Raw genomic sequence first — 14,205 nt, forward strand, 5'->3', positions numbered from 1 at the left:
CAAACAATACCCCATAATGACAACATGAAAGAAGTTTGTTTGAAATCTTTGCAAATTTATTAAAAATTAAAACCAAAAAAAAGCACATTTACATAAGTATTCACAGCCTTTGCCATGACACTCAAAATTGAGCTCAGGTGCATCCTGTTTCCACTGATCATCCTTGAGATGTTTCTACAACTTGATTGGAGTCCACCTGTGGTCAATTCAGTTGATTGGACATGATTTGGAAAGGCACACACCTGTCTATATAATGTCCCACAGTTAACAATGCATGTCAGAGCACAAACCAATCCATGAAGTCCAAGGAATTGTCTGTAGACCTCTGAGACAGGATTGTATCGAGGCACAGATGTGGGGAAGGGTACAGAAACATTTCTGCAGCATTGAAGGTCCCAATGAGCACAGTGGCCTCCATCATCCGTAAATGAAAGAAGTCTGGAACCAGCAGGACTCTTCCTAGAGCTGGCCGCCCCGGCCAAACTGAGCGATCGGGGAAGAAGGGCCTCAGTCAGGGAGGTGACCAAAAACCCAATGGTCACTCTGACAGAGGTCCAGCGTGTCTCTGTGGAGAGAAGAGAACCTTCCAGAAGAACAACCATCTCTGCAGAACTCCATCAATCAGGCCTGAATGGTAGAGTGGCCAGATGGAAGCCACTCCTCAGTAAAAGGCACATGACAGCCCGCCTGGAGTTTGCCAAAAGGCACCTGAAGGACTCCCAGACCAAGACCAAGACAAAGATTGAACTCTTTGGCCTGAATGGCAAGCGTCATGTCTAGAGGAAACCAGGCACCACTCATCACCTGGCCAATACCATCCCTACAGTGAAGCATGGTGGTGGCAGCATCATGCTGTGGGGATGTTTTTTAGTGGCAGGAACTGGGAGACGAGTCAGGATTGAGGAAATGATGAATGCAGCAATGTACAGAGACATCCTTGATGAAAACCTGCTCCAGAGCGCTCTGGACCTCAGACTGGGGTGAAGGTTTATCTTCCAACAGGAGAACGACCCTAAGCACACAGCCAAGATAACAAAGGAGTGGCTACAGGACAACTCTGTGAATGTCCTTGAGTGGCCCAGCCAGAGCCCAGACTTGAACCCGATTGAACATCTCTGGAGAGATCTGAAAATGGCTGTGCAACGACGCTTCCCATCCAACCTGATGGAGCTTGAGAGGTCCTGCAAAGAAGAATGGGAGAAACCGCCCAAAAATGTGTGTGCCAAGCTTGTAGCATCATTCTCAAAAAGACTTGAGGCTGTAATTGGTGCCAAAGTTGCTTCAACAAAGTATTGAGCAAAGGCTGTGAATACTTATGTACATGTGCTTTTCTTTGTTTTTTATTTTTAATAAATTTGCAAAGACTTCAAACAAACTTCTTTCATGTTGTCATTATGGGGTATTGTTTGTAGAATTTTGAGGAAAATAATGAATTTAATCCATTTTGGAATAAGGCCGTAACATAACAAAATGTGGGAAAAGTGAAGCGCTGTGAATACTTTCCGGATGCACTTCATGTGTGAAATGATTTAGAAGTGTGCTTTTTACGTTATAATACACCTTGTGATTAAAATTTTTTTTTTTTTTTACTTTTAAAGACAACCTGAAACCAGACCTGTTCATATTTTGTTTGCTTGAGTTCTTGGTTACATTGAGCTTAAAATAATAATATTTTTTGTCTTTAATGATCCAGTGAACTGCATCGGTTTGCCAATGTGATAGTCGCAGACACAATGAAAAGTAATAAATAATATATAAATAAATATATATTATAAACACATAATACATATGTACATACATATACATAATACATACATAACACATAAAATGCATATAATAATATATAATAAACACATCAAGGATGTGTTGAGATGTCAACTTTACAAATCAAATTTTAATAGATAAAACCAAACGTCCTGCACATGTGGTGTTTCACTTTTATTTGTACATTGAATGATTTATTCATATTTATATTTCACTTTGCTCCTAAAACTCAAACACTAAACCTTTTGTATTAAAGGGTAATGATATTAATATGCAAGCTCTAGAAAAAGTGCCAAATAAAATGTGTTTGCTTTATTCTCTTTTGTGCACCATTATCACTACTTCACTGTTGGTCAAATTCATCTTCGTAGATCTTTTAACATGCTTCATATCATCCACAGAAAGCAGTGATGTTAACAGGGTACTCTTTACTGGGCTTTTTAAAAAGGTTTACCTAGGACCATATCAGAACATTTGTGGGCCCCAAGGGACAATTAACTCAGGAGCCCCTCCTCCACCTCAATCATATTATTTTACATGAAGGACTGAACAGAATTAATACATCAATGTGGGAAAAGCAGTTTAATTTACAACAAAATAAAAAAGTTTGCCTAGGCCACATAAGCATTTTGTGAGACTTTCAAAAGCTGTCATCAAATACATGTGTATGATTGTTTTAAGACTAGAAAATTATGTTTCTTGGAAAAAGATGGCAAACAGAGACTTTTAAAAACAATGGACCATTAGGTAATAACATTTATTATACTGATATAAATTGTTTAGGAAAGCATCCCTATGTTTAATCATATTGTACTGGATACTGGATTACTGGATAATACCTCGACTCTTTGAAACAGGGAAACCCCCTCTGATTGCGGTTAAATAAATCATTTGTCACTAAGCTGTCATGCAAGACATCTCCTGATAGATAGAGGTAAAACGCTCTCCCACGACCCATCAGATTTCTCAACTCCTAAATGTTCCAATAAGCACCACCGAGACCACTATCCGCACGTTCAAGGAACATCACTGGACCATCATCTGGCTATGCAGAGGAGCTCCAAGATTTCCAACTGTGTAGTCAGAAGGTTAGAGCTAAAGACAACTTGAAAAGAGCTTCAGAAATACTTGGAAGTAGGGGGTCCTTTCATGATCACCACAGAAGACTCCATTAATGAAGAACAGGCATAGTGAATCTTGTTTGAAGTTTGCTACAAAACATTTGGAGAAGCCTGTAGAGTACTTAGAGAACGTAACGTGGCCCAGCTTTTTCGGCAACAATATAATGCATCATGTTTGGAGGCGAAATGGCTGTGCACATGACCCTAAAAATACAGTACCTACAGTGAAATTCAGAAGTGGTAGCTTCATGACATGGGCTGTCTCACTTCTCATGGTATCAGCAAAATCCAAATGATCAAAAGTAAGATGAAAGGAGCCATGTCCCGGGAGAAGAATCTGTTGCCATCCACCAGAATCATGAGGATGAGTCGACCTTCCAGCAAGTCAATGATCCAAAAGTACTGCAAATGAGAGTCTCAAATGGTTCCATAAATAGAAAATAAAGGTGTAAGAATAGCCTCATATAAATCACCAGTCTTAGACCCAATAAAAATCTATTCTATACTATTCCACTAAGCTGTTATTTTATAAGATTCCATTAATGCTATATTCTGTTTTATATTGTATTTCACTTATTCTACTAATGCTGTTCTATTAAAGGTTGACAAAACATGTGCACGTTATTAATAATAAAAAAAATATTTAGGACTTTATTCAAGTGTTTATGATATTTTATTGTAAGAACAATTCCTTTCATTTTGTTTTCACTTTGTTGTCTTTAATTTTCTGGCTTTCTTTACAAAAGCAAGGTGTGGGTGCCGTACACAAATTACGGCCTTTTGTGTCCCACTTTCAACTGTCAACTTTCAGTTTCCATTGGATTTTTTAGCTGAGAAGGAGTTGAGTAGTTTTCCCACTGCAACCAGCTCCCAGACCACACCCTGGTACCTGAGAATCTCGACTGGGCAAGAGAGCAAAAACCTTACAACATTCCTAAACTGATTGGCTTGACTTATTGCTAAATCATACCAATACATTTATTTATTCTCTGTGTGGATGTTAATGTTTGATCAGTGTTTATTGATAGTTTACTTTAGAACTTTATTAATCCCACAAGGGGCTTACTGTTGGGAGCTAAAGATGCTCCCAAGATACTGACAGTGCTCAAAAGTGAAAGTATTGTTCTTGCATTTGCAAGGGAGATTATAGTATGCAAATAATGTAAGTGTATTTGCATGTGTGACTGTACTTAATCCCTCCCATTCACCTCCACTCATGCACTATATTTACATTTTATATTTTACTTTGTTTATTTAATCTATAAAAGAAGCCTTCAGTGTCAGTGCTTTGAGGTAAATCAAAATCATTTATGTTGTGCACTGAGGAGAACAAAATAGTAGTGCTACCATACAAGATTTTGAATTGAGTTCTAGAGAAGCAAAGTGCACAGAGTAGAGTTTCCAGCAGGTAGTTACACCAGTAGAACAGAAGCTCTGTGGTGAACATAACGAAAGGACTCTGAAAAGAACCATTTTCCTGAAGCAGTTATTTCTATTATGATCAGTTAAGTGGGGAAGGCCCATTAGGCTGTGCTTTTTAAAATGTTTGTCTTTTTTAATCCTTAATCCTGCATATGTGCATTGCTTAATGAAACCTTCATGGTCAATAAAACTATATCCATCCAGTGTATGAATGGGTGTGTGAGTGTGTATGTGATTGTGCCCTGCAATGGATTGGCACCCTGTCCAGGGTGTACCTCGCCTTGTGCCCAATGCTCCCTGGATAGGCTCCAGGTTCCCCGTGACTCTGAAGAATAAGCAGTATAGAAGATGGATGGATGATGGTAAATACTCGATGATAAATACTCATATACACTGACCTATACTTATTGTCTAATACAGTAAGATTTAGACTACTTAGAAACAACAAAGAACAGCTGTTGTTAATTGTTGATTACCGACATCTAGTAGTGGGAGTAAGCATTGTAAAAGAAGGCAGTACATGTGTGTTACTGATGCCAGTTCATTATAAAAACAGCTTTGGCTGAGATCATAAAAAAAACATGTTTTCACCAAAAGTTTGTGATTGCACCAAACATGGTGGCAGAAGCTTTTACTCTATCCAGGTATTTGTTATGTAATTAAGTTCAGATTTTCTTTTGTGGTACTGATTCAGCAAACTATCAAGTGAGCTCATTAGAGAGGTTAGATTAGGTTCTGGGATTCGCTGATGAGCTCTCTTTTGAGAGAAAGAGAACTCACCCACAGAGCAGACTGGAGGGCAGTGTACATGCAGGTGCCTAACTCATGTACCAAGGTGGACTTGAGCAAGTCAAGTCCCAGCTACTTCAGAACTATGTGCTCAGTGCTAACACAGAAAACTGCAAATAATCTGGCAACCAGCATAAGCTTGCCAGTGAGCTATGCCCTGGAATGTCCTAGTAATCTCAAAACAGTGATTAAGGCTCAATTAGAAATGCATGGTCTTAAGTCGATAAATAAAGTGCGTAAAAAGTCCCAGCGCATATGCCTACCATAGACAATGTTCTCTATAAGCTTTCCAAGGCTCACAAATTCACATTGGTGAGTGCTCGTAATACATTCTTGCAGTGCAAACTCGATAGGAAATGCAGCCTTCTTATAACATTCTGGACTCTATGGGACAGGAGGCACTGGCTCAAGTGGTCATTTGGGACCACAGTCCACAGAAGTGTATCAGAGGAGGCAACATGAGATACCGACTCTATTAAGTGGTGTTGAGCCAATTACAGATGATATATTGATCAGTGGCTGTGGAGTTTCACAAGAGGAGACCACCTGGGACTATGATGCCAAACTCAGTGTTCTCATGGACCACCCCAGAGAAGCTGAGACTGAGTCTCAATAAGCTGCAAATCACGCTCAAGGAGGTATGCTTCCATGGGCATGTGCTGCCAGCAGAGGGCCGTAGAGCAGCCCTCAAAAAGGTGAGGGCCATTCAGGCAATGCCAACAGCCACAAATGCAAAAGGGGTGCAAAGATTAATAGGTTTCACTACATACCTCTCCAAGTTCATGTCACGCCTACCAAAAGTCTGTGAACTGCACAGGTTCCTAAAAAAAAAGATGTTCCAACAAACAAAAATCTTCTTTCCTAAAACATTATTTAAAAAAAAAAAAAATCAAAAGTGTATTTGTTTAAAAATAATGATGGGAAACATTTTTATTTAACTTTTGTTTAGCATTAAATTATTTTAAAACCCTGATCAACCATATCTTATACAGTGGTTTTAAACACTTTTAAAATGATATTTTTGGAAGTTTTTAGCAACTCTTTCATGTCTTCATAAGACAAAATGCTTTAAAAACAACATACAAAATGAAGGATTTTTAATGTAAAAATGTTGGACTTTTTCTGTTGGGGTTAGAGTTAGGGGTAGAATATACAGTAGCAGGAAAAAGTGTGTGAACTAATTAATGGAATTAATTGCTTTTCTGCATTAATTAGTCATAAAATGTCATTTAATTTCATCACCAGTTCACCAACATTGATCTTGCATACCCCTCAGTAAATTTTCAGTTGCACCCCTGCATGACACTTGATGTGAGTGACCAATTGTCATGGCAATGTCAGGTCACGTAAAAACACATATAGAAATCAAAAATCCACAAATTGGTCATGGCCAATGAAAAAAAGTGTGGGGGATGATTTTATGTTTTATTAAAACTGTTCTACATATGGTAAACCAGATTCTGCACCCCTGGTTTACCATACAGCTCACGGTAATGTTAGACATTCCCATTCCCTTTTTGAAATTGAATGATAACATAGCATTACAGCTGTTCAGCATGATGTAATACAGAGAGTGGGTTAATGTTAACTACATTTAGCAAGTGTTTTGGACAAGGCAAGCTGTAGTAATTAGCATTAGGAGGATGAGTTAGAGCTGTGTTTCTTCATGAATTGAACGGAACTTCGCTAGCTCAGTAATGTTGAGGCCAAAAGTTCTTCACAAAGTTAACGTGACAAGAAGAGAGGTTGGGGGTTACAGTAGGTTGTAATGCTTTCCATTGTCTCTGTAATGTTACTTAAATTAATTAGGTTGTGCAAAATATTGGCAGTGTGGTGCTTCTTGATATTAATGGCGTCCCTGTAAAGAATGTCGTTACCTGTTTAGGAATCAAAATATATAAAGATCAAAAGGAAAGGGGTCAGCTTCATTTTCAAACTGTTGTTGAAAAAGTTACAAATAGATTTAAGTTATGGTTAATGAGAGACTTGTCAATGAATGGTAGAATTATTTTATCAAAAACTGAATGTTATCTCTTCTGCTCTATCTTGCTATTTCACAAGAAGTCCCCAATAACATCATTAAAGAAGTAGATAAAAATCTTTTCAGTTTTATTTGGAGAAGTAGATCCCATTAGATTAAAAAAATGTAACTTAATTAATTCGGTTGGTAATGCAGGTTTATATGTGCTTCACTTTTCAACACTTCGAATACAATTTTAAGGAATAGCTGGATCAAGCATCGCTTTCAATACAAAAATAAAATTCTGCATTTAATCTAATCTAATCTAATCTTTGAAAAAATGGGTGGGGTTGCTTTTCCGGTTGTGATGCAACTTTGAAATCAGTAAGATTCCAGTTAGATTAAGTAATTTTCACAGGCAGGTGCTACTCTCTCGGGTGGTTATCTACTGTATAAACATAATTTTTCTCCAAACAAACATATAATTTGGAGTAACAGATATACAAAGTTTAAACATAAAACTTTGTTTTTTCAAAAATGGGTTGAAAATGGTATTATATTTGTTAAACAGTTATGTAATGAAAATGGACACCTCTATACCTATGTAGAATTTCTTCAAAGGTATAATATCCCAATAATTCCTAAAGAATATTGTATAGTGTGTGATGCTATAATGTCTGGTTTAAAGTGTCTGTTTAAAGGAAATGTGAATGAGGAGACTGTGAGTCTTGGACCTAATGTTGCAATTAAAGGATTAGTTAGTATTACTGTATTACTGATAGAATATGGAATAATTACTTTATTAGGAAGTTACTAACAGAATACAGCCCAATATCTTCTAAAACATACTGGCATTCTACATTTACATACGTACATAAATAAATCAAACTGTACACAGTTCCCTATGCACAGTTTTCAAAAAATTGTGCTCAGTTACCAAAAATGTCAGTTTGTGTAGGTTTTTTGGTTCATACATAGTAGGGTTAAATAACAGAAATTTAAAAGGTGTTCATTATAGCTGACACCTAGATAAACACATTACAGTTGGTTTTGTTACTGTACGTCATTCCCTTCAAATGCTATTGAGCTTTATATTATGGTATATTTGTATGAGCCCATTTGGGAGTGAAATTCAAATAAAATTTACATAATGATTTAGTAGTTTCTTTTGTTAAATATAAAAAAAATCTAAAAAGTATGCGTCATACCTGACTCCTAGATGAACACTTTACATTTGGATGTGTGACTGTAAGTCATTCCCTTCAAATGCTATTGAAGTTAGAAACGTGTATACAAATGTCGTATGTCACTTTAGAGACGGTCCCTTAATTTCCGCATATCTTCCAATATTGAACGTCCAACATCAAGCCGACATTATACAAGTCTTTAGCAGCTCTAGCGATACATTTCTGAACACCTTCTTGTGTATAAATAAAGGAGATACCATGATGACTTTTTTTTTAATAATGTGATATATTTGACATTTTCAAACGGTAAAAATAACCCTGAAAATATGAAATAAAATTAACCCAGCATTTTTGTAAAAAAAAAAACAAAAAAAAAAAACCCCATTTGGTGGATTAAAATGAACAGCCTACCAAATTTCTAACCCAAAATGTGTTCTGTCCTATATTTACCCAGTTGTTGGGTTAAAAATAACCAAATTTGGGTTGTTTTTAAGTCCTAACTTGTCCCTTGGTTCATCCTGATTATGTTACCTGACTGGTTTCAATGTATTGCTCTATACTTGTATTAAAATATTACCATTAAATTTTGGTTACTAAATATAAACTTTCCAAAGTTTGTAAATGAGGAAAAATGTTATTAAAGCTTAAAGATGCTCTGGAACTCCTTCTCAAAGGTCTTGTTCAGCTTGTCTCCCATTTCACCAAATTCATTGCCCTGCAGACACACACACACACACACACACACACACACACACACACACACACACACACACACACACACACACACACACACACACACATTTGGTTTTTAGATTATCAAGTTTGTAACTGATCTTTTCTTCTTGCCCGCACTTTCATGGTTTATCTGTTTTAAAAGGAGACTTTTACCAAAATCATTATGCACCTAGTACAAAAGTAACAAAATAAAACTTTTCACAAACAAGAGACATTTTAAAGCTGTGCTAAAAATAATGAATGAGGCTAGTGCTAACCTTTTCTCCTAGCTGTAATTTGCTATTAAGGGTTTCTTGACTTTTGTTTTTTGACTTCGTGTCAAATTATTGTGATAAATATTTAAGTATTTAAGATTACACAACAACAAATATACATAATATAGAATTAATCTGCATTTGTGTCTTACTTTGTTCAAAGCTTGGCAGTTTTTAAAGATGAGATTGATGTCACACACAAACTCTCCGACTGTTCTGTACTCATGATCCAGCAGCTTGGTCCTCACTTTGTCCAGCCACATGGGCTCTGATATCACACTGCCCCATTCCGCATCCTGTATGAATACAAGTATGTTTTGTGTGTGATAAATTCAGGAATAAAAAGCTCCATGGATGCAATAAATAGACACAATATTATTCTACACATCTGCATAATGCGCCTAATATTTTAATATTACTACTACTAATACTATATACTACACTAATACTTCATTTGTCTTCATAAATTAAGTCTGAGGGGGTCTGTGATTTTGGGAAATTGATTTAGTGTAAATCCTGGAGGGACTGACTATATGCACTATAGCATAAAAGCTTAAATTCATCTTTAATTCATTGCATTCTGTACATTTTCATGTGTTAATACAATAAACACTGTGTTGAGACTAACTTAGCACTTAGTGGTGCTTGAAAGTTTGTGAACCCTTGTGAATACTTTTGCCACTCACAGATATGTAATATTGGATCATTTTTGTCTCATTTCTTTAACTGGGTTCTCTTTGTCTTCTTTTGGGACTTGTCTGAAAATCTGATGATGTTTTAGATCATATTTATGCAGCTCTATAGAAAATTCTAAAGGGTTCACAAACATTCAAGCACTATTGTATGTGTGTGTACATGCAAGTGTGCGAATGTGTGTCTGTGTACCAGCTTGTTTTCAGAAACAGGACTGTTTAAAATTTCTTTCCTTCTCATTTGCATCTGCAGTTGCTGGTTAGCCTTTAACACACAGAATGTGCACTTCCAGTTGTCCCTGCACACACGCACACACACACACACACACACACACACACACACACACACACACACACACACACACACACTGGAATGAGGGTATACCATGATGAGCAAATCAGAAATACAGTAGTTAACATTATGCTATAGGTTATAATGACATCACGATAATTCCTAGGGTGGTGCATTGATTAAAATATCTTGAAAAAATTTAACCGGAGTGGCTTACACAGACCTCCACTGTTTACTAGCAGAATGACAGACCTCCACTGTTTACTAGCAGAACGACAAACCTCCACTGTTTACTAGCAGAACGACAAACCTCCACTGTTTACTAGCAGAACGACAAACCTCCACTGTTTACTAGCAGACTGATGATGAGACCATTTTGGAGGTTTGGTCATCATGCACAGCACCATGTTTGGTGAAAATCACGAGGGGTGGAGGGGTGATGATTTGGGCTTGTTTTGCAGCTGGGACCTGGGACCTGGGAAACTTGCGGCCATTGAGACAATAATGAACTCCACTTTATACCAGAATATTCTTGAGACAAATATGAGGCCATTTGTCCAGCAGCTTAAGCTGGGCTGAAATTTGGTCATGGAACAGGACAGTGATCCAAGCACTCCAGCAAACTGACATCTAAATGGCTAAAGAAGAAACAAATCAAGGTGTTGGAATAGAAAATGGACCTCAACCCCACTGAGATGCTATGTTGGGATCTTAAGAGAGCTGTGCATAAACAAATGCCCTCAAACATCAATGAACTGGAGAGTGGGCCAAAATTTTCTCCAAAACGATGTCAGAGACTGATAAACTCTGACATAAAACTTTTACTTCAAATTATTGTTGCCTAAAGGCGTTCTACATGTTACTGAATTATAGGATGTACTTATTTTTTCACCTGCTTTCTGAATGTTGGTTTATTTTTGGGGGAAAATTGACTACAAAATTTTTTTTTGTTGTTGTCACCTGAGCTAATTTGTTTGTTTATAGAAGTTGGAGAGGACCACACAATTGCTGTTTAGGCCCTGATAAGTTAAAACACATAACTGAAGGATGGTGTACTTTGTTTTTCCCATGATAGTATATTATTTAATGTTTTCCTTTTTGAATGTGACAGGTGATGTACTAAAATTGAAAAAAATAAAATAAAATACCACTGTCCGTGGTCAGTAGTAAAACAATATTTTCTTTACCTATTTTAAAGTACAATTTTTAGGAACCAAATAAATGTACAATCCCAAGCAGGAACTGCTAAACCAATTCAGACTGAACCAACAAAGCATAGAAAACTTGTATATTAGCATGGTTCAGTTGATGCACCGTCATTGGTTGAAAGCTTCTCTATTACTGCGTTACCAAATTCTTTGAAATGAGTTGAAATGAAAATGTTGTGCCCTGTTTCTCTCTCCCTTTCTGGTTTTCACTGTTACTCACCTAGATGTTTCATCCTGTGGTATTGGTAGGTGGCAGCGACGGTGAAAAGCTCGTGGACATTCTTTACAGTGCACCAGAACTCCTTCTTCATTACAAATGAAGCATGCATCATTGTTAGCCTGACCCAGCTGGTACAGAAAATAAGAACATTGAGGCATTATATGATTATATGTAGTTTTTACTCACCTTTTAAAATATATCCAATTATTATAATAACTATAAAAATTATGAAGACTAAACTAATCCAATCCAACTCAAACAGTAACAGATGCCCAACAGTTACACCTTTGGTCTCCTACCATACAAGGCTCAATCCCAAGCTCAAAGATAGGTCAATAACATTATATTGGCTTTACGATTCTCATAAACTATATGGCCAAAAGTATGTAGACACCTGACCATCACACACATATGTGCTTGTTGAACGTCCCATTCTGGGAAGGCTTTCCACTAGATTTTGGGGCGTGGCTGTGGGGATTTTGGGGCATGGCTGTGGGGATTTGTGATCATTCTGCTACAAGAGTGTTAGTGAGGATGAGGTCAGGTGCTGATGTTGGGATGTGGAGGAGGCTCCAGTTCCAGTTCATCCCAAAGGTGGTCAGTGGGGTTGAGGTCAGGGATCTGTGCAGGACACTCCAGTTCTTCCACTTTCTTCTAACCTCATTTACACACCATGTCTTCATGGAGCTCGCTTTGTGTACAGTCTCATCCTCATGCTGGAACAGTGTTTGGGTCTCTTAGTTCCAGTGAAGGGAAACTGTAATGCTTTAGCACACAGAGACTTTCTGTACTGTGCTTCAAACTTTGTAGCAACAGTTTGGGAAAAACACATATGGGTGTGATGGTCAGGTGTCCACATACTTTTGGCCATATAGTTTATATAACACATAAAATCACTGTTATGTAGTCATGGTATACGTAACATGACACCAACTGAATCAAAGAATGTATCAGACTTTGTATCATGTTCCATTCATTTCTAACCTTAGTCTAATCTTCCTCTAATGTCCATGTTTAGAGTGTTGGAGGTTGTAGCCTTATTGGCTCTTTGTTTTTAGTGTTTGAGCAATCCCATTCACTGGCTTCCAACAGAAGAAAAAGAACTTTTGAACACTGTGAAGGGAGCATGGTGCAGAGCGAGGTGTGATAAGTGCTTTAGGTAGGAGTGTTTTAACTCGGATGGAATGTAGCAATGGGGTGGTGTTGGAGAACTGAAAAACAAATCCTGAAGCTGCATTCTGGACCTGTTGCAAAAGGTCAGATGTTTTAATGGCATCATGCATTTAAAAAGTTGTTGAAGAAGCCTGGTTTGCAAGACTGGTAGATTATTTGCATCAGGTTGTTGGGTCAGGGGTTTCAGACTCACTGGGTTATTAGGACATGGGGTTCTCCTGGACTGGGGATTGAAACCAGTGGACTCCACTGTGAAACGAGAAAATAACAAATCATAGTACAGCAGAACAACCCAAAGTTTGCAATTCAGCATGAGCAAAAATACAGATATTAATTACATTTATGTCCAGTTTCTAACTAAGCCTGTGATGATGAGACCAATCGTTATAAAATAAACAAATAACACTCACTTTTTTGTAAACACATTAAACTGTGCTTGTCTATTACACTTGAACTTTATGCATCATGTCTTCTTTCTACCCTGTTTTCTAAACTTTTCTCCCTAAAATAATTCATATTAGAAATATTTTATCTTATTCATTTAACTTAAGCTTTTGGAGAAAAGGATAAATATTCAAAGAGAAGTCACACCAGTGATGTTGCTCAGCTCAGTGTGGTAAAGTCAGAGCAGGTTTTGGGGAGTTAGTACTCGGGTGAATTATCAGTCCATACAGGATTTCGCAGAACTTTTTTGTGATTGTTACGGCCAATAAAGTTTGATTTTGCTTCTGCATTTAAAAAGATGCAATTTGCAACCTCTGTTGCGCATTTTTACAGAAAACTACTTGAATTGGTGAAATCGCACTTGGACGAAATTGTTTTTCACAGTGATGTTTGTTTCTAAATGAGACCTTTTAGCTTTTAGTATTCATGTTTGACGAACGTGAATCAAAGGTGGCTTTGGCTGAATGAGCATTGTGATGACGTCACATGATTCATCTTGGCCCCATCTGTGGAAAATCTGCAGAAAATCGGCGGTAATTTTGAAAAATTGCAAACTCCTGGAAGGACTGAATAATGCCAGTTAAACATTACAATCTCTACTGGTTTCCAGTATGTGCAGTATCAGCATTGCCTGTACAGATTCAGAATAGTAACCACACACTGAACATCCACTTTATTAGGAACAGCACTTTTTTTAGTATTGAAATTATCACATATAAATACACAAACTATATGCCCAATTTTCAGCAGATGAAAAACTGTGAATAATTTTAATAACAGTCTTTGTTATGTTGCTTTGACAGTCCACACAGACTGGTGTTACAAGAGCTAATATAATTACAGGACTATTAGTCTAAAGCCTAGTTCATTCTACACGATTTTAAGGCCGATATGCAAGTCGCCGAGCAATCGGCGCTTGCCGATCGGCAGTCGATCATTATGTG

The 14,205-nt window shown here is 37.3% G+C and overlaps 1 protein-coding gene across 1 annotated transcript; it reads right to left on the reverse strand.

Annotated features, from left to right (window-relative positions):
- Nucleotides 1-7,621: 7,621 nt before the first annotated feature.
- Nucleotides 7,622-13,519, reverse strand: LOC128615548 (sp110 nuclear body protein-like). Its single transcript, XM_053637735.1, has 5 exons — nt 13,011-13,519; nt 11,645-11,772; nt 10,118-10,223; nt 9,385-9,528; nt 7,622-8,958 (listed from the first exon to the last, which is right to left on the reverse strand). The coding sequence occupies exons 1-5, from the start codon at nt 13,128-13,130 to the stop codon at nt 8,881-8,883; spliced, it is 576 nt and encodes a 191-aa protein (XP_053493710.1). The 5' UTR covers nt 13,131-13,519; the 3' UTR covers nt 7,622-8,880.
- Between the last annotated feature and the right edge of the window lie 686 nt (nt 13,520-14,205).

The sequence above is a fragment of the Ictalurus furcatus genome, chromosome 12, assembly GCF_023375685.1.
Source record: "Ictalurus furcatus strain D&B chromosome 12, Billie_1.0, whole genome shotgun sequence".
Lineage (NCBI taxonomy): Eukaryota > Metazoa > Chordata > Actinopteri > Siluriformes > Ictaluridae > Ictalurus > Ictalurus furcatus.